Source organism: Trichomycterus rosablanca, chromosome 6 (assembly GCF_030014385.1).
Source record: "Trichomycterus rosablanca isolate fTriRos1 chromosome 6, fTriRos1.hap1, whole genome shotgun sequence".
Taxonomy (NCBI): domain Eukaryota; kingdom Metazoa; phylum Chordata; class Actinopteri; order Siluriformes; family Trichomycteridae; genus Trichomycterus; species Trichomycterus rosablanca.
In genome coordinates, this window is record NC_085993.1 from 34536445 (window position 1) to 34562591 (window position 26147).

Here is a 26147-nt window from a genome sequence, read left to right on the forward strand (position 1 = left end):
TTCTTGTCTGCTGTACCCAGGCACTACTTTACCCGCTAGATGGGCAGTTGTAGCCTAGTGGTTAAGGTACTGGTCCTGTAATCAGAAGGCCCACCACAGCCAGGTTGCCACTGTTGGGTCCTTGAGCAAGGCCCTTAACCTTCAGTTGCTCAGACAATATACTGTAACTGTACGCATAAGTCACTTTGGATAAAAGCGTCTGCTAAATGCTGAAAATGTAAAATGTAGATGGTGCCCAGCCGACTGGTAGCAGAGCCAAGATTCGAAATGGGGTGTTTAGAATCTCTGCGCTGGTGTGCTAGCGGAATATCCTGCTGTGCCACCTGGACGCCACTGTTTCACTTTTAAACTTATTATAGCTCGGGGTGCTGAGAAACTGTAAGAATCAGCTTTCCAATGAGTGTGTAAAATGCTCATCATTTAAAAAAGCTTAACGTGATTTAATGTACTAAAAGAACGACATAGGAACACTAAATATCTCTTATTTATTAATAGTTATAGGTTTTCTTTACTAATTGAAGTCCTCGGTCATTGTTTTAATCTAATAAGTCACATTAGGCTTTGTTCATGTTAAGCGTTGTTTGTACTTCCTAAGTCACTTTTACCACGTCATATCAACAGTTCGTCTCAATGGAGGCACTTTGAAAATGTCAGCGACAAACTGAGTCAAAGTTCAATCAGGTAAAAAAGCCCATTGTGGCAAAAGTGCCACACTGCATATGAAACAACGGCACAGCCAGCAGAAAAGCAGTTTTGCCGCTTCTCATGTGAATGTGCCCTGATGCCACCCTTGTTATTCCACTCCCTATAAATTGTTATGAGATCAGTTATTTGTGATGTATGACATTTTTGTTATTTTCCGCAGGCTCCAGCCTTTACAGAAAGGACTTAAACGGCATACTGAACCCAAAGTTAAAAGGTCAGATTTCTGAATGTACACAACATCACAGCAGCAATGTCCTAATGCCATCCTGCAGCATCTGATCAGCAGCTTTATCCTGCTTCTCATTTTATTAACATCTGCTTGGAGTAACAATGATGGATCATAGATGGACACAGATCTAAGCAGACGTGACAGGAAACATCGTGTATATAAATCCATATACAAACATAATTTTAAGTTTGATCAAAAATGGAGAGTTGGAACATCTGTAGTAAAATGCCAGCATGTGTAAGTAAATATATCTTGTAAGCCAAGGTGGCATGATCACCATGGCATTACATGTAATATCTTTAAATACTGTGCCTGATTTTTATCGGTACTATGATTCTAAACACAGCTGAGCAAGACTGGTCAAAGGACTAAAGCAATGCTTCTTAAATGACTGCAACTGATTGGCCAACAGGCTTACTGCATATGATTGGCGGGAGAGCAGACCAGTGGCAAGATGATCTCGAAGGTGTCTTGCCTGTACCTGCTTACCGTGTTGTGCTGGGCGAGTGCTTTATGGTACCTCAGCGGTTCCAGGCCCTCTAACACCTACGTAGGTGTATCATTTCCTGTCCGCAGACAACCTCATCGACTCCCGAAAAACTTTACCTTCAGCAATATCCGAACACGCACTCTCAACCCACACGCTTTTCAATTCCTCATCAACGAGCCAAACAAATGTGAGGGTGAGCCACCATTTCTACTCATTTTGATCAGCACCAACCACAAGGAGTTTGATGCTCGGCAGGCTATACGGGAGACCTGGGGTGACGAGAACACGTACAACGATGTCCGAATCATCACTCTGTTCCTGCTCGGCCACAATCCTGAGCCAGTCCTAAACCAGATGGTTGAGCAGGAGAGTCAGATCTTCCATGACATCATTGTTGAGGACTTTAAAGATTCATACAGGAACCTCACCCTAAAAACCCTAATGGGCATGCGCTGGGTGGCCTCCTACTGCCCCAATGCCAAGTATGTCATGAAAACTGACAGTGACATTTTCGTTAACATGGACAACCTTGTGCTGAACGTGCTGAGGCCCGAGGCAAAACCAAGGCAGCGTTTCTTTACAGGCCATGTCATAAACGGAGGACCCATTCGGGACACCCACAGCAAGTGGTACATGTCCAGAGAGGTGTACCCTGAAAGCAAGTACCCGCCTTTTTGCTCCGGGACGGGATACGTATTCTCTGGGGACATGGCAGAGTTGATCTATAAGACTTCTCTTCACACTCACCTCATCTACTTGGAGGACGTCTACGTAGGTTTGTGCCTGCGTAAGCTGGGCATTCACCCCATTCAGAACAATGGATTTAACCACTGGAAGATGAGCTACAGCCTTTGCCGCTACCGCAGAGTTGTCACTGTACACCAGATCTCACCAGAGGAAATGCACAGGATATGGAATGACATGTCTAGCAAGAAACATCTCAAGTGCTAACTAGGACTAAATGCTGGACAAGAGACAGGTCATGGTTTACATCACAGCTTTGCTATTCACAGGGTCCGAAAGTAAATGCTTCCATGATCTGGAAACTCACTCACACCTTTTTTTTTTTACCAACAGTGCCAGTGCTGGAGCTGGTGTTGGTCATATTTCCACCAGTTTAACAGTTCAACCAAATTATAAAACTTTTACATAATAATTTACCATCCAAGGATCATACAACCATTCAGCATATATACACAGCACAAACATTTAGACTATAGTTATTTAAAATAATGCATTCTTATTGCATCAGTAATTGTATTTTTATTGCATACATATTTTATTACACATCAGTAATATAGCTTTTTGTTGGGTAATGGAATTGGGATTATTTTATAAGTCCATCCACACAGGTCACTGCTTTTAAATAATGACTATTCAGCTATTCAAGGTGTTGGCTACAATTTAGCTATTCAAGCAACAAAATGATGCCACCCAGGCCTCATCAACACTGTTCTTTTTTTTTTCTTCCAGGCCAGCAGTATTTTTGATTTTGCAGGCTGGAAAAATGGGACAGTTACCAGCACCTTGTCCATGGAAAATGGCAGTGAAATGGTTCTACAGTAAATTCTTTTAAACGTACAAGGCAAAATAAATCCTAGATCACTTATAGAACACATTTTACCCTAAACACTTGAATACATGCAAAGAATCTGATAAAGCACTAATGTAGAGTAGTCATTGCAATTATCTGGATAAAACTTGAGTCAGGCTTGAATGCTATATTAGGTTTCTAATCTAAACCCTAGATAAATGTGTTTTATTATTTTTTTATAGGCTTTCTGATTATTTCTTATGTGGAGCCAGAGGGCCAGCCAGTGTGAAACTGACTACACTGATATCTCATTGAACAGTCTGGGAGTCACCACATTTCTTTTTCGTTTGCTTGGCTGCTTTGAATATTTCCAAGCAGGCATTTGGGAGATTCACATCCTTTCTAATTCGACTCAAAGTTTTGACTGTAAGGGTTTTTCCATCTTCTTCCGATATTTAATGATATACTAGCTTTTAAATACTGTCACAGTTCAAATATTACATGGATTGACATGTTTTTGTAAGCATTTAAATGTAAAATTTAAACATTTAAGATTAATTTTAGCTGCTGTGGCAGCAAGAGTAAGAAATAAGATATTAAGAGTGAAAGCTTGTAGGATGATCACAACACTCAATACAGCCAGTGTGCACTTCAGCAAGTTACATTTTAGGTTTACATGGCAGTTTTACAATATCCAGAGGTGATTTTCTGCTTATTATACTGTATGTATACACAGTTTGCTACACCTGGCTATAGTTTATGTGTGGCTGAATCTTTATTAGTCCTGCTTTTCTACTGGATTCTGCAGGGATGTTGTGCCACTGCAGTTTTAGTTAAATGTTAATCAAATTTAGTTCGCTGTTGGCATTTTACAAAGTGAAATAATACATCAACTGATGTCTGAGATGTGGCAATGCTTTATTCGAATTTTTAAAATTTTTTAATACTGAACATAACACCTGGATTATAACAGTTATATTTATTAAATAATAGCTAATAGCTTTTTTTCCTTAGCTTTTAAACAGAATAGCTTTAACACTTTTTATGCAACATTTAGGAAAATTGTGGCTTTCAGGTGCCAATTTATCAATTCTAATTGATATTTGGATGCATTTTATTATTCTTTTAATAAACTGAAATGTAAATGAAATATTATGTACCATGGTAGCTGCTTCTTAAGAGCTACTTTTCGTTAGAGTCGTGGCCCTCTGCATGGCCTATATTGTCTGGCAGATGGGGCATGGAGGCTCAGTTGCGTGTGATCTGACACTCTCAATTGCCAATCAACTGTGCCTCAAGTACATTTATTCACTTTAGGTGGAAGTTCCTCTATATATATTTCAGTTTCTCCCTTTTATTTCTGCCAGTTCCTTTGTTTGCACACTTGCTTTTCTCTGAAGCTGTGATGTTGGATTGCTTAGCCCAATCCAGTTTTCTACTGACGTGGAATGTCAGCATTCTTTTGGTGTCTGGGAACTGGAAACGTTTTTGTTTGCATTGGAAGGACACAATAAAGCTGAGAAAAATGTCAAATCTGATATAATTTCACACAGTACTACAAAAATGTTGGCATACTCGACTTATTATTTGGTTAAGAATTTAAAAACAGTGACCATCAATGAGTTTATTGCACCTCTGTACCTCTGTGTTGAGAATTGCCGCCTCCAGATTGCTGTTCTGAGATTTCTCCACATGTGTCTGATGGGATTTAGATATGGACTCATTGGGTGTGTTCGAAAACCTAGGGAGCTGCCTTGCTGTCTTACTGTCTACATAGGCAGCTGCCTAAGTAGAGAGGATTCTAATAAGTCATTGACTTATAAGGCAGGTTATTCGAATGCACTACTTAGCGATAACATCAGGTCTCGCTTACTAAGCTAACACCATTAGCATCATGCCATTCAAACCAATAGGATGAGGTGGCACAATGCGCTAGCATGTCAAATAACATCTCCCTCCATGTACCGAAAATGGTTAAACTGTCCCTGACAAGCCCGAACTTGCAAATGAATACACATTTATACAAATTAAAAATCAATAATAATTTATTTACATTTGAAAATAACTCGTTTCTCTGCACCGTCCGCCATGTTTTTTATTTTTCTGTGAGAAAAGTTGTGCCGCAATGAATGTTGGGATTGCCTTGGCCGCTACGGCAGCATCGGATGCTCGCTCGTTCTCGAGTCAAAATAACATTAAAATTTTAAGATACCTTAGTAGTGAGGATATTAAGGCATCTAGGATTTCGAACAGCCTCCTTCTCGGGAGCGCGCATAGGATGACGTAAAATGCTGTCTATGTAGAGAACTCACTAGGTTTTCGAACACACCCATTGATGCCCTCTTTTGAACTCCCCAGTGCTTTTCCTAATCCATTTTGAAGCTTTGGGTCATTGTCCTGATGGAAAAGACCTTAATATCTGACATAAACCCAGCTTTACAGAGTGTTCCAATTTTTTTCCGTTTTTAGACTTAATAATGCCATGCACACAGACAAGCGATCCATTTTATTTACCTTTTTGCAGGATGTCTCATGTTTTAGGCTGCTCTGCTGTAAACTCTCCATAGTTTTATATATATATACAGTGCGGCCAAAAAGTATTTAGTCAGCCACTGATTGTGCAGGTTCTCCTACTTAGAAAGATGAGAGAGGGCTGTAATTTTCATCATATGTACACTTCAACTATGAGAGACAAAAAAAAAATCCAGGAAATCACATTGTAGGATTTTTAAAGAATTTATTTGTAAATTATGGTGGAAAATAAGTATTTGGTCAATAACAAAAGTTCAACTCAATACTTTGTAACATAACCTTTGTTGGCAATGACAGAGGTCAAACGTTTCCTGTAAGTCTTCACCAGGTTTGCACACACTGTAGCTGGTATTTTGGCCCATTCCTCCATGCAGATCTCCTCTAGAGCAGTGATGTTTTGGGGCTGTCGCTGGGCAACACAGACTCCACAAATTTTCTATGGGGTTGAGGTCTGGAGACTGGAGCCGCTCCTTCGTTGCCCGAGCAGTGTGTTTGGGATCATTGTCATGCTGGAATATCCAGCCACGTTCCATCTTCAATGCTCTCACTGATGGAAGGAGGTCTTGGCTTAAAATCTCACGATACATGGCCCCGTTCATTCTTCCCTTAACACGGATCAGTCGTCCTGTCCCCTTTGCAGAAAAACTGCCCCAAAGCATGATGTTTCCACCCCCATGCTTCACAGTAGGTATGGTGTTCTTGGGTTCTTCTTCTTCCTCCAAACACGACAAGTTGAGTTTTTACCAAAAAGTTCCATTTTGGTTTCATCTGACCACATGATATTCTCCCAATCCTCTTCTGGATCATCCATATGCTCTCTGGCAAACTTTAGACGGGCCTGGACATGTACTGGCTTAAGCAGGGGTACACGCCTGGCACTGCAGGATTTGAGTCCCTCTCGACGTAGTGTGTTACTGATGGTAGCCTTTGTTACTTTGGTCCAAGCTCTCTGCAGGTCATTCAACAGGTCCCTCCGTGTAGTTCTGGGATTTTTGCTCACGATCATTTTGATCATTTTGACCCCACGGGATGAGATCTTGACCCCAAGGGAGATTATCAATGGTCTTGTATGTCTTCCATTTTCTTACAATTGCTCCCACAGTTGATTTATTCACACCAACCTGCTTGCCTATTGTAGATTCACTCTTCCCAGCCTGGTGCAGGTCTACAATTTTCTTCCTGGTGTCCTTCGACAGCTCTTTGGTCTTGTCCATGGTTGAGTTTGGAGTCTGACTGTTTGAGGCTGTGGACAGGCGTCTTTTATACAGATAACGAGGTCAAACAGGTGCCATTAATACAGGTAACACGTGGAGGACAGAAGAGCTTCTTAAAGAAGAAGTTACAGGTCTGTGAGAGCCAGAAATCTTGCTTGTTTGTTATTGACCAAATACTTATTTTCCACCATAATTTACAAATAAATTCTTTAAAAATCCTACAATGTGATTTCCTGGAATTTTTTTTCTCATTTTGTCTCTCATAGTTGAAGTGTAGCTATGATGAAAATTACAGACCTCTCTCATCTTTCTAAGTAGGAGAACCTGCACAATCAGTGGCTGACTAAATACTTTTTGACCCCACTGTGTGTGTATATATATATATATATATATATATATATATATATATATATATAATCTGAACAGTGCACAAAGCCACAGAGGAGTACGTACACCAGGGTACTGTCTAAAAAAACTGAGCCAGGTTAAAAGGAGCACTGTTTCTTTTAATAGCTGGAGATACTAAGACCTGAGAGGGTAATTTAGTCTTTAATGAGTTCCTGTCAAAAAAAAGCACAGTACGCAAACCTTTCAATTAATGATTGCATTGTAGGACTAAGCAATATACAGTGGTATGCAAAAGCCTGAAAATACCTAGCCAAGTTGTTGTTTTTAACTACGTACAGACAACCTTTGCAGCATACAATTTAAGAAAAAATAAAAAATGCAAATGTATCATGTCTATTATATTAAAGGGTTGTGTGGAATTGACACAAAACATTGTATGGTTAGAAAAAAAAGCATTCAATTAAATGTGAGTAAATTCAGGAAGCAAAGTTGACAGTCAGTAAAACAAAAAAACACAAGCTGAACTTTTTTGAAATGGCCCCTAGAGTCCACTGACCTAAACAATACTAAATATTTGTAGATAGATCTTAAAATCCTGTACATTTATGATGCACTTTTGCATTCATCTAAATATTTTTAAACAGGACAGTTTTACTGTCAGTAATTGAGGTAGAAAAACATTCTCTCTGCATCTGCTTAACAATGAGATACCAGTGACACCTTTCTTTTGGTCTTTGTCGTTAGTTTCATATGGCTCCCACTATCTTTTGTTCAAACTCCTGGAGTATTAAGACGGACAGACTGTTTTATTAATAAGATATTTGTTATTTATAAGCAGCTTCGCAAAGTAATAGAGCTCAGTATTAAACCTACAATATACAGTACAGTAACTGCCTATGAACCGATTCAAATTTTCTGAATATACAGCATAAAACATGAATGTTTGTAGATCTGCACAATTAAACATATATTCACATGGGCATCACACCCAACAGCCAGGTATTGCAAGCACATACTGTGAAATATTTACATATATCGTGTATATCCTCTTGATCTAATTAGCCAATACCGCCAAGCTTATACAATATGCAAATTATTAAAAAATATTAATATCATTAGCAATATATACAAGAGCTAAACATGCTATGAGCCTTTGTTAGTGTTTCTCAATGTACAAAAAGCCAGCAATTGAGGTATTTATCAATGATTTATAGTCTCAAAGCCACAGTCAGGGATTTTTAAAAATTGTTTAATAGTTAAATGTTTGGAATATAGTGGTTACAAGATAAAGTACAAAATGCTATATAACATGAGTGGTTGAATTCAAACACAACAAAAAGTGGTCCGTTGGTGTATTTTTTCAAGTTTATAATTAAACTGCTTGGATCTAATTGTTTAAACAATACCATAATGTACAATACTATTTCATATTAGTCATACTAAGAACATACACTATATGGACAAACGTATTGGGACACCCCAGCTCAGTTATTAAATTTAAGTGTTTTAGCTACAACAATAGCTGTTAAAAAGGTTACAATATGTATGGGGCAGTGATAGCTCAGTGGTTAAGGTACTGGACTAGTAAACAGAAGGTTGCTGGTTCAAGCCCCGCCACCACCAAGTTGCCACTGTTGGGTCCCTGAGCAAGGCCCTTAACCCTCAATTGCTCATCGTGTTCAGATCATTGTGTAAGTCGCTTTGGATAAAAGCGTCTGCTAAATGCTGAAAATGGTAAATGGTATAACAGTGCTAACAGGCTATATGTGCCCTATAAATAAGTCAGTTAAGTCTTAGATATGCTTTTATAACTGATACATAATATCACTACAACAACTATTACATAGATAATTTTTAAAGAATTAAATATAACCAATAAAATTATAACCAAGCTTAATCTTACATTTCTTTTAAAATGGTCATAAAATGTATCAAATGTATCTGTTTATACACTGATCAGCCATATCATTAAAACCACCTCCTTGTTTCTACACTCACTGTCCATTTTATCAGCTCCACTTACCATATTGAAGCACTTTGTAGTTCTACAACTACTGACTGTAGTCCATCTGTTTCCCTGCATGCTTTGTTAGCCCCCTTTCATGCTGTTCTTCAATGCTCAGGACTCGCTCAGGACTCTCCCAGGACCACCACAGAGCAGGTATTATTTAGGTGGTGGATCATTCTCAGCACTGCAGTGACACTGACATGGTGGCAGTGTGTTAGTGTGTGTTGTGCTGGTATGAGTGGATCAGACACAGCAGCGCTGCTGGAGTTTTTAAACACCTCACTGTCAATGCTCGACTGAAAATAGTCCACCAACCAAAACTATCCAGCCAACAGTGCCCTGTGGGCAGTGTCCTGTGACCACTGATGAAGGTCTAGAAGATGACCAACTCGATCGTTTCTGACTTTACATCTACAAGGTGGACCACCAGGTAAGAGTGTCTACTAGAGTGGACAGTGAGTGGACACAGTATTTAAAAACTCCAGCAGCGCTGATGTGTCTGATCCACTCATACCAGCACAACACACACTAACACACCACCACCATGTCAGTGTCGTTGCAGGCCTGCGAATGGTCCACCACCTAAATAATACCTACTCTGTCGTGGTCCTGACCATTGAAGAAAAGGGTGAAAGCAGGCTAAAAAGGTATGTAGAGAAAACAGATGGACTACAGTCAATAATTGTAGAACTACAAAGTGCTTCTATGTGGTAAGTGGAGCTGATAAAATGGACAGTGAGTGTAGAAACAAGGAGGTGGTTTTAATGTTATGGCTGATCGGTGTATGATTGTTAATGTATTAAGATAGACTTAAGTACCATTAATGTTTTATTCCTTTGCTTATTTTCTGTCATTATCAGTATGTCCCTGAGTTCTGCTTATAAAAGAGATACATGACTCCTAAACCTGCATCATTTAGGGATTGATTATATTTAATACAGTTAAAGCTATGAAATCACTGACTGTGGCTTGTATACATATTTGTGTTAAAAGGGTAGATATTGCACATTTTACTGCATATTACTGTGTCACAAAGAAACATGAGATTCCATGACATGGTGTCTCTAAAGGTTTAATAAACATATCCTTCATTTTTAAGACCTGCTGATTCTTTTTGTCTGTTCTGTTTTCTCACGATCACGAGTTCTCACGATCACGATACCTCAGTAGCATACTGTTCAACACATTTCTGTGCCAGATATAATACTGTACCTATGCCAAACTGTTCCCTTTAGACTGCGTTTGTGGGCATGCTCAGTTCATGTCAAGGTCAGCACTGGGAATTTTAGTGCATAATCTGTTCAGTACTGCCCCCTGTTGCTGATGGAATTAAAACAAGACAGTACAAGAACATGAATGTTTAAAATACTTAAATGAATATACTTTAAAATACTTAAATGAAGGTACTTCAATTCTTTCTTATAATTCAGATTTATTCTTAAAAAATAATTTTAATCAGAGTCATATTGGGTGCTTGACAGACATACACCCTAGATAAAGTGCCAGACAGACTCTGATCATGATGCAGGTATGAATACAGAGAGCCTATACTGTAAACTTTATGTGCAAGGTACAAATTTAACCTAATTCTATTTCCTATGCCACTGTGCTTTCAATGCAGCAGCTTTTCATGACAATAAGGTAATAGGAAAGAACAAACGGAGGTAGTTGGTCTTATAAGCTGGATTTAATTACACATCAGAATTTCTTGTCATAATACAATCCAGATATAAAACATATGAAATTAAATGTGTACTAAAATAAAACGTGTAATAAAATGCTTACGTCGTCATCATGGACAGTAAAAGAAAAATGACGAATGCAAAACACAAAAGTGTTCACAATGCACCAGTCAGCAAAACAAACTTTATTTTTCTACAGAACATTAAAAGGAAATCACCCACATTAATATATGGGATTCATGTTCAGATCAATAGCTTAAGTTTCAGGGACAACAAACTGTATTACTCTCAGTAAACAAAAATGTCATCCTGCCAGCAGGACACCCAAGCTGAGGTAAAATTGCAAAGTTCATCAGCACTTATTTATCAACATTTCATAGAACAAATCAGACTGTAAACTGAGCATATGGAAAAAGTCACTCATAGTTTTATTATAAATCAATTTAATCTAGGGAATATCTGTACAATCTGTGCACATTCATTTGATTTGACAAACTTACAAATGCTTGATTTGAGGTTGTTTCATTAAAGGTATTTACACAATTTTAATATAATACAGAAATCCCAGCACTTATTTATTTCTTTAATTAAGAAGTGAGTAAAAATAGTAAATAGGATTGGCGGCAATCGTGTCACATTTGCACCTCTAAATGACTTAAATGTGAATGTGAGCATTATGTAAACCAACGGCTCATGAGCTACTTTAGACTCCTTAGGCATTTTCTCATAATCAATACTCATGCATCTTTTTTGTAATATTTTAGATTTGTATAAATGGCTTCTTATGCCTGATTATAATTACAATTAGTAATAGACATGCTGCAAGCCACATGTTTTTTTGTTTGTTTTTTGTAATCCTTTTAAGGTCACTTTCAAGACTACTGAAACACATCTGTATATCGTCACTGTTCGATGAAAAACACGTATCTCCACTTTTAGCGGTTTTCACTTTTTACATGTGTTGATTGTGGGTATAAATCTCTGTCTGTCCATAGCAGCGAATATCAAACTGACCAATGAAAAGATGAAAAATCATGCCATCTCTTTAATGAGTATCTCCATTGGCTGCTAGACCTGTCCATCAAAACCACGTATCTCCTCTTCCTTATCCTCCGGTACTGTTTGAGAAATGCGTAATGTTTGATCTATACAGTTTATTCAGGTTATTCAATTGCATGGTTGTAAACATGATTTATATTTGTACAAGTCCATTTTACCTATGAAACCGTTGAACTGAGATGTGTTTTTTATCAGACAGCGACAATATATTAACTAATTTAACTGATATTATTCATTTTTGTTTTTTCTCTGATGTTATGTCACCTGCATGAAATTTTCCACCTGCAGGTGGATTTTCATTTAAATTAAGATAAATCGGGGCATGTCAACTGCAAATGATATGTAAATGAGGGGAAAAAGATATGCACATTAAAATCATTGCATCTTTTGATGCTGTAGGATGTTTTATGAATCAGACCTTAAGTACTTTGTATGTCATCATGGGAGGTCAGATGAGCATATTAAAAAAATTCTGTTTTGCAGATTCACTTGCCAGTAACTGCAGAGAAACTGCTGGGAAATAAAATCTAATCCTGGATTTTCATTTTTTTCTTTTACATATGATGCAAGATTTGTACCTGTCTCTTTTACTCACACTACAACCTCTAGACCGCTCTGCTCATACTCCAGTAGTGAGTGACGATCAAGGTCTATGAGTGATTGATTAACTCTAGGAGAAAGTGATCCATGGCTGTCCTGGCTGATTCTGGAGCGTCCTCGGTGGAAGGCATGAGGACTACATTGCCTCTCCTCTAAACCAACATGAGTGCTGACCTGATAAGAACTTAGGCTGCTCATGTGCCCCTGAGCTCTCGATTCATACTGATCCACTGACGTCTTCTTGTAACTGTGGCAGAAAGAGAGGTTATAGATAATAATATAACAGGAGGGAAAGGAGATTAAAACAACTATAAAAGATTCTTTATTTATTTACCTATAAATCATATTTTTTATAAATGCACTGTTTTTTGATTCCTAATTTAACTCTGATTCCAAGCTCACAGGTGAGTTGTAGCTGAGTAGATAGAATTTATTCTATTAAAATTTTTAATTAAATGTAGTGACAATACATTTTGAATTAACTTAATAAAAGTACAGACTGGTCACTAATGTTACAATCTGAACAAATTCAGATTATTTCATGCAAACATACTAAAAAGGCATTTGAAAATTAAGGGGACTGAATTGGATATGCTGTCCTGATACATGCTCCTTTGTGAACAGTATTACAACAGTAACTACATAAAAGGAAAATTGGTGGTACAAAAACAAAGGTCTATAAGGATGAGTAAAGAGCCACATTTGAGTCATCATTCAGCTGTTTGTAATTAGCATTACAATTGGAATGAATAGCTAAGAAAAAATAAAACATGAATTTAAAATTTCCTAAAATCAATAAAGTTTATAAAGGTAAACAATGGCTGCAGATGTTTTAACTTAAGTAAGCCTCTGATGAGTAGAACAAATCCACCTGCTCAAAGAATTCTGAGCATGTGCCCTTATAAAAAGGATAAAACACAAAAAAATATGACCTTTTGTACAAATAAACTGGCATAGTTTATTTGCTTACTTGCTTTCCATTGGTGCCAGAATATATTTTTCATTTACTTTATGTATGTACGTATTCACGCAAACTGTTATGCTAATTGAATGGATTAAAGAAAAACAAGGTGTTCCTTTGGCCCCCACTAAAGATACACAAGCTAATAATGAAATTATATTGCACCCACTGTTTTCATTGACTAGAAAGCAACAAAATTTCCAAACAAAAGAATACAGAATGTAGCACTACTGCAATGGTTTGTAATGTCTAAGACAGCATAAAATTCCAAACAATGGTGCGTTTATACTTAAATACGTACATAGTAATCAAATCGATTTCACTGCATAAAAAAATTGACATGCATAGGCTGTATTTACCTAACTTACAACATATTAGCCATGTCAGATATAGGACAATCTGAAAACACATAGTTCTTTCACAGAACGATGAAATGTCACTATTAACTACTACATACTCTGTGTAAGATGATTATTGAATGTGCCTGTATAAGATTTAAAGATTTAAAATCAGCATGTATTATAGTTTACTCACCGCCGCAGCAGTAAAGAGGAAAGCACCACAGAAATGGACGAGGCTGCCATGGCGGCTGAAGCCATCCATGGTTGAAGCACAAAACCAACAGGCATAAATACCCCTGAGCACAAAAACAGTTTAGGGTGAAAAGTTCTGAAAATATTAACCTTGGATTATTTTACATTACAAAAATCTGACATTGTAACAGGGGTGTGTAGACTTTTTATATCCACTGTATGTGTGTGTTTAATTATATCCTCCTTACCTGCTGCGATGGGAATGCCGAGCAGGTTGTAAATGAGAGCAAACACAAAGTTGATTCGTATTCTTTGCACCGTCTTTTTGGACAGCTCTATACTGGCCACAACATCCAGCAAATCATTCTGCATTAGAATGGACAAAACAATGTAAAACAATGCCCAGTGTAAAACAAAAAGCTTTTTAAAAATAGCTTTCTGTTTCTGGCTGTCTAGTACCGCTGAGGCCCTCTTTACCAAAATTATAATCCTGTCCAGTTAAGCAATACAAGTTTTTAGTAGTGATTCTAGGAGGTAGCTGGACCATAATTTTTTTTAGTTTAAAAAAACTAAATAATGTAGTTATAGGAGAAGCCATCTGTTTTTTGTTTTTTACTTGCCAGAGACTTACAGAGAGCAGTACTGCATATGAAGAGTAACACACTACTCTCTATTATTTCATAATCTCTTGTGTAAGTACCTCTGACCAGCCAGCACAGGCTGCTGTTGCATCCTTTACTAAAAACATAGGCAATTGTGTTTGTGTAGGCACCAGGCCGTTTGATTGCATAGCTGAGATTCGAACACTGGTGGGCTGATGTATTATACAACAGTAATGTAATTTACCTTTGTGGCATGGTCTCCTAATTTCTTGTAAGCATTTACATGATTTATTGGTCCATATTAATATGGTTGGTTTGACTGCAACCTTTAAAAGTAAATTGAACAGTCTCTTGGTCATGGCCCTAATGCTGAGTGGAACCTGGCTGTGAGGCTGCTATACAAGAAATAAGTATCATCTATGTTCCAGAATTAATTGCAGTGTTTTGGTGGTTCTTGGATTACATTTACCATTCAGAAATGTTTCTAAGCATAAAAAGACTGAGCAAAGAGACCACTGTTCCATGTACTGTGTACATGCAAACAATTTCAATTTTTGAGATCTGAAGTTGCTTACAAAGTATCTGATCTTTACAAAGATTTCAGTGAAATTGGCCCTATTTTTATGGACACAGAGACGTTACCAGCAGTAGTCAATCACAACATTTATATGTTGTTTTTTTGTTTTGTTTTTTTAAATCAGATTATGCTAATTAACCAACAGGATATTTCTGAATGCTCTTTTACTCATCTTTACCAAGGTTGTCAATTATGCTATGATTAGCTCTAGAACGACTCACTCGTATGAGGACTATGTCTGCCGCCTCAATGGCCACATCTGTGCCTGTGCCAATGGCAATGCCCAGGTCTGCACGAGCAAGAGCAGGCGAGTCATTGACCCCATCACCCACCATGGCCACCTTCAGCCCCTTCTCCTGCAGCTCCTGCACTTTAGCCACCTTGTGAGAGGGTAAGACCTCAGCAAACACCTTTTTGATACCAACCTGCAGGTAACAATGTAGGCACACACATACACACAATACACAAAATGCAAGATTATATTACTCACATGCAGACAGATACATACACCGATCAGCCATAACATTAAAACCACCTCCTTGTTTCTACACTCACTGTCCATTTTATCAGCTCCACTTACCATATAGAACACTTTGTAGTTCTACAATTACTGACTGTAGTCCATCTGTTTCTCTGCATGCTTTGTCACTCAAATTCAACAATTGTTTCTAAGCTTGACCTACTCAGACTATAATTTCTCCAGATTTCCTAAATCTTTTAACTATGTTATGTACAGTAAATGGATAAAGATCCAAATTATATGCAATTTTCCATTGAGAAATGTTTTTAAAATTGAACTTTAAAATTAAACTTTTGATACATCCACCAATTACTAAAAAATTAATATTCTCGTCCTCCTTGATCTTACTGCAGCTTTTGACACCATTAATCACTCCATTCTTCTGTCCCGCCTTGAATCCTCTGTCAACATCACTGGTACTGCCCTTTTGTGGTTAAGGTCATATCTCGTAAACAGACAACAGTTTGTTAATATCAACAATTGTAGTTCTGCCATTGCTCCACTGTCCCAAGGCGTTCCCCAAGGCTCAGTGTTAGGTCCCCTTTTGTTTATTCTTTATATGCTCCCCCTTGGTGACATCATACGTCGGCATGGTTTACATTTCCACTGCTATGCTGATGATATTCAGCTTTACATCTCCTCCAAATCCATTAATACTGAACTTCACTCCACTCTGACAAATTGCATCACTGAAATGAAATTGTGGATGAAAGCTAATTTCCTCAAATTAAACTGTGAAAAATCAGATATGATCATCGTAGGTCCTACAACCCTGGCAAAAACCACAAAAAATTTTCAAATTACCATTGATAATGACACTTTGTCTCCGTCTTCTAACATCCGAAATCTTGGTGTAATTTTTGATAGCAACCTCTCTTTTGACCGCCATGTAAATCACATCACCAAAACTGCTTTCTTTCATCTAAAAAACATAGCACGTCTACGTCCATCACTCTCCTTTTCTGCCGCCGAAACCTTGATTCATGCTTTTATTACATCCAGAATTGATTATTGCAATAGCATCCTTTATGGTACATCTAACAAAATCCTAAAAAAACTTCAGTATATCCAGAATTCAGCTGCTCGCCTCCTTACTCATACTCGCTCCCGTGATCATATTACACCTGTTCTACAAAAACTTCATTGGCTTCCCGTTGCTCAACGCATTCAATTCAAAATTCTTCTATTCACTCACAAAGCTCTCCATAATCAGGCCCCATCCTACCTCACCGACCTGCTCCATCAGCACATTCCCTCCCGTAGCCTTCGCTCTTCTGAGGCTAACCTACTGTCCATACCCTCTAGGACCAAGCACCGGACCTGGGGTGACAGGGCCTTTTCCATAGCTGCTCCATCTTTATGGAATGCTCTCCCCAAACACCTACGAGATTGTCCTGACCTGTCCAAATTCAAGTCACTTCTCAAAACTCATCTATTCAATATGGCATTTAACTTGTAACAACACGAAATAAATGCTTTTATTTTTGCTATTCTTTTTAATAGTTTTTATACTTAGATCACGACAGAAATGTGAAGTCCTAGATCCTAAAACTTGTAAAGTTTTCAGTTTCCTGATTGCATGTAAATCTGTCCTGTTTCTGTCTAATTTTAAGAAATTGTTCTATATTTGTTGTTCTCTCTCATAATTTAGCTAATTTTTAATGAACTGTCTTATGCTGCTCTCTTTGTTTTTATCTTAATTATTCTTGATGTTGATGTACTATTTTGATTTTGTACTATGATTTGTATGGTGTATGTACGTATTTGTTTTGATTATTTGTCTTATGTAAAGCGTCTTTGAGTATCTTGAAAAGCGCTATATAAATAAAATGTATTATTATTATTATTAATTACAGTATGTCCAATCATGATACCCTCAGCTGCTATTAATTCACTTGCTTTTATAACAAATGTTTCAAAAGCATGTAACTTTTAGTAGGTTAGTAGGTTGGATGCACCAAAAATTAAAGATTAGTTTATATTTACAAAATGCAATCAAGTTGGTCGGCCAAAACTTCAAAAATGATTTATTTGTATTTTTAAATAAAGGTTTAAAAGAACTAACAAATTCCATTGGAATGTGGCTTGTAGTACCATGTTTGCAAATAATAACACAACATAATGTATTTATAAACATAAACACTCATAATTCTTTACAGCTAAACTGATAGTGGGAAATGTCTATAGATATAAGTTGAATAAATGTTCTAATTATTAATGCTACACATAAACTAATAGAAATAGAAAACTAAGTAGATTGAACCTAAGTTCATTATAAAAGACATTGGTAATGGTTGTAAAGATTATACACAATAAGTACCATTCAAAGTGTTCTTCTTTCTATTTTCTAACTTAATTTCAAATAAATATATTGGAAAATTATAAATGGCTATTACAGGGTCTCTGTTATTAATTTGTGGTGACTGAACATCTTTTTATCATTAGTTTACTCATACATTGCTTAAAAATACTTTTTGTGCATACTAATGAAAACAAAGTAAAATAACATTGTGTAAATTTGAAATAGATATATTTAATGCTAAAGTATATAAAATAAAATTTAAAAAAACTAAAGTGAATAAACACTTGGTTTGCCCAAATGTACGTGGAATATGTGTGTGTGGAATATGTGTCTCAGTGAGCATGACTGGTACCTGTGTGGCAATGGCTTTAGCAGTACGTCTGTTATCTCCAGTAATCAAGAGAACATCTATCCCCATTCTGTTCAGAGTGTGTACAGCCAAAGCTGCTTCCTCTTTCACTGTATCTGCTATAGCTAGCATGGCACACAGAACACCTAAAAAAAACATAAAAGAGGAAAAACAATAAACAACGAAGGCAAAGAATATTAACAAATAAATATAATACAAATATATATACAGTATAATCCTGCTTTTATAACTGCATATTCAGGACTCAAAATTACTCTTGTACTTCACCAGCCATTTGATTTGGTATTCTCCAAATACAGCAGGCAGTAAGAATTTAACTTGCCATTACAATGAGGCTAAACGTTAAAGTATTCAATCATTGTTGGTTTTGTTATTTAATATAATACTTCCAGTGCATATATGTATTATTATTTGTATTTACAAGCATAAACCAAGATATGATTGAAAACCCAAATGGAAAGAAAATTCTAGACATTCATGCTTTAACATGAGCTACTGTTATTTTATCATCCAAAAAACTGAAGAATCTGAAGATTATAACCCCAAGCTAAAATAACTTAGATAGAGAAGTTGCATACTCAATTTTGAGTTAAATCCCATTAAATATTTATGAATGATTTTACAATTGTGCATTGGGGTGACCCTGATACAGCAAACATCTTACAGCAGTATATTTACACGAAATATCCAACACCAACTGACCCTCTTTATTTTCATGACCATATTCATTTAAATACAAATTCATTAAAAGGGTCAGTTGGTGTTGGATATTAAGAAATATTGTCCTTTAAAACAGACAAATAAACAGTAAGGTGGCAAATACATGTTCTCTGTACTGTAAACATTTAGAACACCACATTGATCTACCCTAAAAAGTAACTATGTATATGTGCGAATGCCAACAATTACTTAAACAATATGTATAATATCAGTCTCATCATCTGAAAATCATAATTTCTTTCCACACACAGGACATTTCTGGATAGTGGTAGCTCAGTGGTTAAGGTATCTGGCTAGTAATCAAAGAGTTGCTGGTCCAAGCTCCAAAACCAAGTTGCTACTGTTGGATCCTTGAGCAAAACCCCTTAATCTTACAGTTGTGACTGAATGCAATCTAAGTTGCTTAATAAAAAAGCATCTGTATGCTTAGAAATGTATTTATTTTATTATTGCAGAGAGGCTGGTTGGCTTTAATTTGGCACTTTTGATGCTAGTGAAGTTATAGAAATCCTCACCACAATCATTACACCATGGCACACTTCCTTACTTAATAACTAACCATTTTTAATACTATGTAAGATGTAAGGAGGTATGCTGCTGTAGGTATTCTTTTCATTTAATAGGGCCAAATTTCTACCATTCAATCCTACCTATAAATCCTGATTTATCCTCATAAAACCTGGGTCCTGAAATACAAATAGTTAAGAGCCATTGTTTTATAGGTTAGTATGTACCATCTATAGCCACCAAGATGGCAGTCTGGCCTTTTGTTTCATGGCTGCTCATGGCTTCATCCACATCAGCTGAGACAGGTATACAGTTTCTCTGCATCCACTGTCTGTTCCCAATCAACACAGAGTATGAGGAGCTTTCTAACACAGAGAATGTACACAGTAAAACAAAATCTTCAAAGTATAATAAATAAAAAACAGCAGATAAAAGCAATCATTCTGAGACTTTAAACCAGGGGGGGTCCAAACTGCGGCCAGTGGTCCATTTTTAATTTGAACTTGACTGTATTGTACTTAGTTTTACTAAGTTTTAACACTAGGTGGCGCTACTGTTTTGAACAAGGCTGCTTCTCTCCAAAACAGGGTTATTCAAAAACAATTGCCACAGGTGACCAGAAATGGCAGGTGATATACCTCACCTCTAGTGAGTGGCCCAGCCCTTGTTTTTCCGTATGTGGCCCTCAGTGGGAAAAAGTTTGGACACCCCTGCTTTGAACCTCAAAAAAAGTAGTAGCACAGTTTATGTAACTAATAAATTATTCACTAGATGGCAGCATATATACACTAACCTGTGCCCGAGATTTCTTCTCCAACCAGGCTACTCTCATCTGCTGTGGCTCCCTGTATAGTGAGACAGGCCGGTTGTTGTGCTTGTTGTGTTTGTGTCTCCAAACTGTTCTGAAGCAGCTTCTCGATGTTGGAAACTTTGCAGCTGATTCCACAGCCTGGCACAGCCTGGAAGTCATGGCAGTAACCCAGTATATCTGTACCCAGCTCCTGCAGTGGTGAGACAGATATTGTCATCAAGAATGTCTCTGATTCCATTCCAAATTTCAAACCATGGGAGTTCATGGCCTTAGGATCTGCTGCCTTGTTGAGCTACTGACTATCCACACTGAGTCTTTTACTTTTTTTGCTGGTCACATCTTTACACCTACCAGCTGTGGATTCTTACAGAGAGCCAAAGAACATATGGAGGACCACACTCCTCTCCCTGTATTCCAAACAGTACAAATGTGCAGTAGTGTCTTTTAAACACCTGGCCAGGTTGGTGGCACCACAGAGACCGTGTATATTCTTATTAAACTGCTGCACTACTCAAGCACCCTATGCACCCATGTGTTTGTTAGTGGCTTCTGTGACAATGAAAGAAAAGGTAGACATACACCAATCAGTAACAACATTAAAACCACTGACAAGTGAAGTGGACACTGATAACATTACTGATAATGAATAACATTAATCTTGTTACAGTGGTACCTGTCAAGGGGTGGGACATAATAGGCAGCAAGTGATCAGTTACTTTTGAAGGTGATGCATCAAATGCAGGAAAAGTGTAATGGTATAAGTGACTTAATGGACTTAAATGAGATGGCTTGACATCTGGGTCAGAGAATCTCCAAACCAGCAAGTCTTGTGTGTTTTCCCAGCATGTAAAGGTTTGGACCATCCAAAAGTGATCCAAGTATGAACAACAGGGGAACCCGAATAGGGTCATGAAGCATGTTTAATACCACATAAGAGCTACTGTAGCACAAATAGCTGAAAAAGTGTATGTGTGGACACTCCTCCGAATTATAGGCCTCAATTGTTTCAGTCGCATCTCTTGCTAATGGGTATATAAAATGATTATCTAAAACAGATCATTAAAAATAGGCTAATTATCTAAAATATGCTTCCAGCCTTGTGGCAACAATTTGGTGAGGGCCCTTTCCTGTTCCAGCATTACTATGCCCTTGTTTACAAAGCAAGGTCCCTAAAATTGTAGTTTGATGAGTATCACATGGAGAAAAATATGTCAAACCCACTGAACACCTTTAGGATAAATGAGAATGTTGATTGTAAGCCATGCATGTTCATCCAAAATCAGTGCCTCAAATGCCCCTATAACTGTATGGGCACAAATTTTTACAAAAACAAAAAGTCTTGTTGAATGCTTTCCTTATAGCCGTTGGACCAACTCCATATTAATACCCGTGGTTTTGCAATGGCATTTCCAACAAGCTCATGTTTAGATGTCCACATATTTATAGCCACAAAGTGTATTTGTGTGATTACCTCTTTGCAGTGTTTGGCAACTGCCATGCCCAGCGGATGTTCACTGCTGGCTTCCGCAGTGCCCACCACGGCCAGGACTTTACGGAGGGGCAATCGTGCCTGATCCCACAAAATCAGCACCCGGGTCACCCGTGGCACCCCGTTAGTTATGGTGCCTGTTTTGTCGAACATCACTGTTTTGATCTGTAGGAGGAAACACAAGGGAATGTATCAGTTTAAATATCTTTAACAAACAACTCGACAACACATGGCTTTCATCTTTATACTGTACATACATGAAGAATGTTTCTTTTTTTATTTTCATCAAGTGCTTTATTCAGCTCAGGGTAGCAGTGAGACTGGTTCCACCAGGGATACACTGGGCACCAATCCACCACAGGGCATCGGTATTGGGCTAGCATACCATATGGCATCAGAATATGAGTGATGGAATATAATGACAAATCTTTCATAATATTTAAAAGAGCTTTAAGGTATGTGTGTAATGTCTGGACTCAATTTTGGCCTTTTCAAAACACATTTTAATGCAGCAAAGTAGTTACGTGCATGTCTTCAAAAACTTTTGTGTCATCCAAAAAGATGTTATATGCAGGAATGTTTTCCACCGTGATACACCGTGATTTAATTCCATAAAAAACTTGTGTATTTTTTATATAGTCTACACATTAACAAAGGCTTGTGCAAATTCTGGACATTTTTGGAGGACTGTTACTCTTGGTTTCCTGTTTACTATCAGCATTTTATGCTCCTAATTTAATCTTTGTAAGATGCCCACTCTGAGGAAACTTGCATACAGTTTGCATTGTTTTGATTAATACACACCCAGGTCCTCAAATGCTTTTTTTATTATTATAATTTTTTTATGCATTTTCTCCCCTTTTTCTCCCTTTTAGCGCGTCCAATTGCCCGATTGCGTCATGCTTCCTCTCCACCAATGCTGATCCTTGCTCTGATTGAGGAGAACGAAGCTAACCCATGCCCCCTTCGACACATGGGCAGCATGCCGTATGCATCTAAGGGAAGACACACCCTGAGAGCACTCTTTTCTCATCTCTGTGCAGGCGCCATCAATCAGCCAGCAGAGGTCGTAATTGCATTAGTTATGAGAGAGAGAAACCCCATCTGACTTAATCCCACCCATATCTGAACAACAGGCCAATCGTTGTTCATGTGGCCGCTCAGCCTAGCAGGCAGGCAGAGCTAATATTCGATACGATGTATTCGAGATCCCAGCTCTGGTTCCAGCGTGTGTTTTACCGCTGCTCCACCTGAGCGGCCATCCTCAAATGATTTTAAAGACATTTTTAAGTTTCATGCATTTTTACAGTTGTCCTTTTAGCATCCTATGAAATTACAAAAAAATCTTTGCTTAGAAGAGCAGATTCAGACTTGAACAAAGATCAACTCACACTTCATTCTAATACAATGGGATAAAAGTCATACCTTGTGTGCCATCTCTAGCGGCTCTCCACCCTTGATGAGAATGCCATTCTGTGCACCCACCCCGGTGCCTACCATCACTGCCGTTGGGGTAGCCAGGCCAAGTGAGCAAGGACAGGCAATAGACAGAACAGTGATGGATGCTTGGAAGGCAAAACGCACAATTACATCCGTCCGTGAAATATTATTATTATAGCCCTGAATGAAAGAGACACCAGTTAGATACTAAACAATTAAAATACACTATAATATGTGGACACCTGACAATATGAACATCATTTTTATATACATTTCTTTGTGCATAGGGGCACAGGTGAGCATATAAGTTATTTTATGTTATAATTTTTAGACATTTTAGCAATCAGTGTGTGGTTAACAGTTAACTTCTTGGTAATTAGGAGGGATGTCTACATTCATAACTCCATGGTGCATAGTAAAGCAGTTAATCAAAACTTACTCAATTTTTTTGGCTCTACTTACGGGAAAATACTTCACCACGATGTCAAAGTCAAGAGAACCAACAATGAGCCATGCTGCCAAGGTTGCCACAGAGACAATGACAATGAAAGGGACAAAGTAGCCACTTAATCTGTCTGCTAATTGCTGGATCGGCGCCTGGATAACAATCAGAATATAATTAGAGATGCAATGCTATTAACATAAAAGTAATTACAGAGATTTAATGGACCTTGAATTTGCACCTGTTTGGATGTCTGTGCTTTACTCTTGCATCGTCATATAAACATGAATTTGACATAATAATTAGAACTGCACAAGAAAATGAGATTGACTGAGTAAACACAGTGGTGTGTGAAATTTCAAAACAACAAATTTTAAAATTGACAACTAAAAGTTCCAAATGCTTTAAACAGTAGGTGTCTGACTGCAAGTGCATGAGTTACAAATACTGGAAATGTACACTGTATAGCCAAATGTATGTCAACACCATATAGGGTTGGGCGGTATGACGATATTACCGTATACCGCGGTATTTAAAAATGGTGACGGTATTCAAAAATGGTGACGGTATTTTTTAAATGTGAAGCGCCGAATTTCTGCTTCAGGTTTACCTTGAAAACTGAGACTTTAGGACATGCGCGCATCCACAGTGAGGGAGGGGTGGGAGGGGTAGGCGGTTGGAGCTCGCTGATTGGCTGTGGGGTGCTTACTGGTGATAACACAGAGAGACGAGTGAAGAGCCACACTGGCTAGCATTAGCTGTGAGCTAACAAGCAGAAACTGAAAAACGGCTCGTCTTTTAATTTTTCAAAATCAACATTTTTTATCAGTTCAACCGGAAATGAACACAAGCGTGTGCATGCGCGGACATGTACTTATTTACTAAATATATCTTCAGTGTAAATCGAGCACAAGTGTTGAGAAAAAGGAGCAAACAGTAATAATAACGTTACGCCCAATCCGCTGTTCTGACTCTTGTCTGCCATAGATTTTCCTGCCTATGTAAGAACTATTTTTTCCTAAATAAAAGCGCTATATTAAGAAAAAAGAACGTCTCACCTGTCGTGTAATGTGAATTATAAAATATATTGTCTGGCCCTTTAAGAATGTTAAGCGCACTATAGGGCGTAGGGAGCGAGTGTGTAGGGAAGAGATCGGATTTGTACCGTTTCCGTGCTCGTGTTTTGCACTGAGCTTGTGTGACATGTAAAGTAGCGTTCTCGTTAACCACTCAAATGTTTGGACTTTGAATTATTATAACATTATTTTACATCACCGTCATCGCAGCATGAACATTTACATTCATATTTTTTGTTACGGTATAGAACTTAATTCTGGATTACAGGCATAACTAATCGTACACGTGCATACACTTTTAAGAAATATCTGTAACTATAAACTAAGCAGTTAACTTTTGAAATATATTGAAGTGTATTAACTGCTATTATTCTGTTTTGTGTGGGCAGAGAGAGATTACAATGCCAAAATGTTATGTGTTAATGTTTGTGTTAAAGTGTAATTGATACACATGCATTTGTACTTATGCGTATTTATTATAGATCAGACAAGATAAGCAATGTTTGACGTTCAGATTTTTTAATCTTTTTATAATAAAACATTGAAATATTGTAATTACACTCGTGTGTACACTGTAAAGTTTGTCCGCGACTAACTTATATATAATACCGTATACCGCGGTATTTCCTGAAGACGGTATAACGGTATGAAAATAAACGGCAATATCGCCCAACCCTAACACCATACCATAAGTTTGTCGGACATACTGTTCATATGAACATTAATATGAAGTCGCCCCCATGTGCAACCTTTTGGGAAGTCCTTCCACAAAAATGTAGAGTACATACATTGTTTAATAATCAGGCACTGAGGTTTTGGATAAAAAAAGGCCTTGTTTGCATTTAACGTTCCAAATTGTTTAATGGGGTTGAGGTCAGGGCTCTCTAGACCAGTGAAGTTTCTTTACACCAAACTTGTCAATATACATTCTAAATTATGTCTTTATGTCCCTTGTTTTATGCATAAGAGCACATGCATAGGAACAGGAAATAGTCTTTCCCAAACTGCAGTTTAAAGAATATTTTTTATAGTATATAATTGCTTAATCACACCTCTTAGCAATTGATGTCTTGCTGTAAGACAGGGTTTTTCCTTTTTTTCAAGCGACCTACATTTTGCCACGATTTTTTATGCAACCCAGGCAACACAATGCATCTTACTCTCTCTATACAATATGTAACATAAAGTCTCCACAAGGGGGCGTTCACGTACAAGTTCATTTAATTACAGCAGTACCCCTAAACTCAAAATCTTTGAAACTCAACGGCCTTCATCGAGAAATGTGTACCCTTAAACTCAACGTTTCTCTTAAACTCAACATATTCAGTTTGTTTTTTTATAAATTATTTATTTAATTTCAAATTAACAATGAACAGCTGCTTTGTTCAGCGCTCAG

At 37.5% G+C, this 26147-nt stretch overlaps 3 protein-coding genes across 6 annotated transcripts in view; 2 read left to right on the forward strand and 1 right to left on the reverse strand.

Moving 5' to 3' along the window:
• Nucleotides 1-26147, forward strand: part of nudt15 (nudix (nucleoside diphosphate linked moiety X)-type motif 15) — a 426914-nt gene that overhangs the window by 298654 nt on the left and 102113 nt on the right. The gene's annotated exons all lie outside the window — the stretch shown is intronic.
• Nucleotides 1389-2398, forward strand: b3galt1a (UDP-Gal:betaGlcNAc beta 1,3-galactosyltransferase, polypeptide 1a). The gene has a single exon (XM_062996882.1). The coding sequence runs from the start codon at nucleotides 1389-1391 to the stop codon at nucleotides 2373-2375; it is 987 nt and encodes a 328-aa protein (XP_062852952.1). The 3' UTR covers nucleotides 2376-2398.
• atp7b (ATPase copper transporting beta) overlaps nucleotides 10913-26147 on the reverse strand; it is a 39452-nt gene continuing 24217 nt past the window's right edge. The window contains exons 12-21 of one of the 4 annotated variants that reach the window (XM_062997732.1): nucleotides 23696-23830; nucleotides 23219-23413; nucleotides 21776-21958; nucleotides 20287-20494; nucleotides 19721-19858; nucleotides 18249-18391; nucleotides 15296-15499; nucleotides 14144-14261; nucleotides 13897-13999; nucleotides 10913-12648 (exon numbers count right to left, since the gene is read on the reverse strand). In XM_062997732.1, coding sequence (XP_062853802.1) covers nucleotides 12393-12648; nucleotides 13897-13999; nucleotides 14144-14261; nucleotides 15296-15499; nucleotides 18249-18391; nucleotides 19721-19858; nucleotides 20287-20494; nucleotides 21776-21958; nucleotides 23219-23413; nucleotides 23696-23830 — 1683 coding nt within the window. In that variant the 3' untranslated portion in view covers nucleotides 10913-12392. Of the gene's footprint in view, nucleotides 12649-13896; nucleotides 14000-14143; nucleotides 14262-15295; nucleotides 15500-15962; nucleotides 16535-18248; nucleotides 18392-19720; nucleotides 19859-20286; nucleotides 20495-21775; nucleotides 21959-23218; nucleotides 23414-23695; nucleotides 23831-26147 lie in introns of those variants that run through there. The other 3 variants (XM_062997734.1, XM_062997733.1, XM_062997735.1) reach the window with 3 other exon arrangements.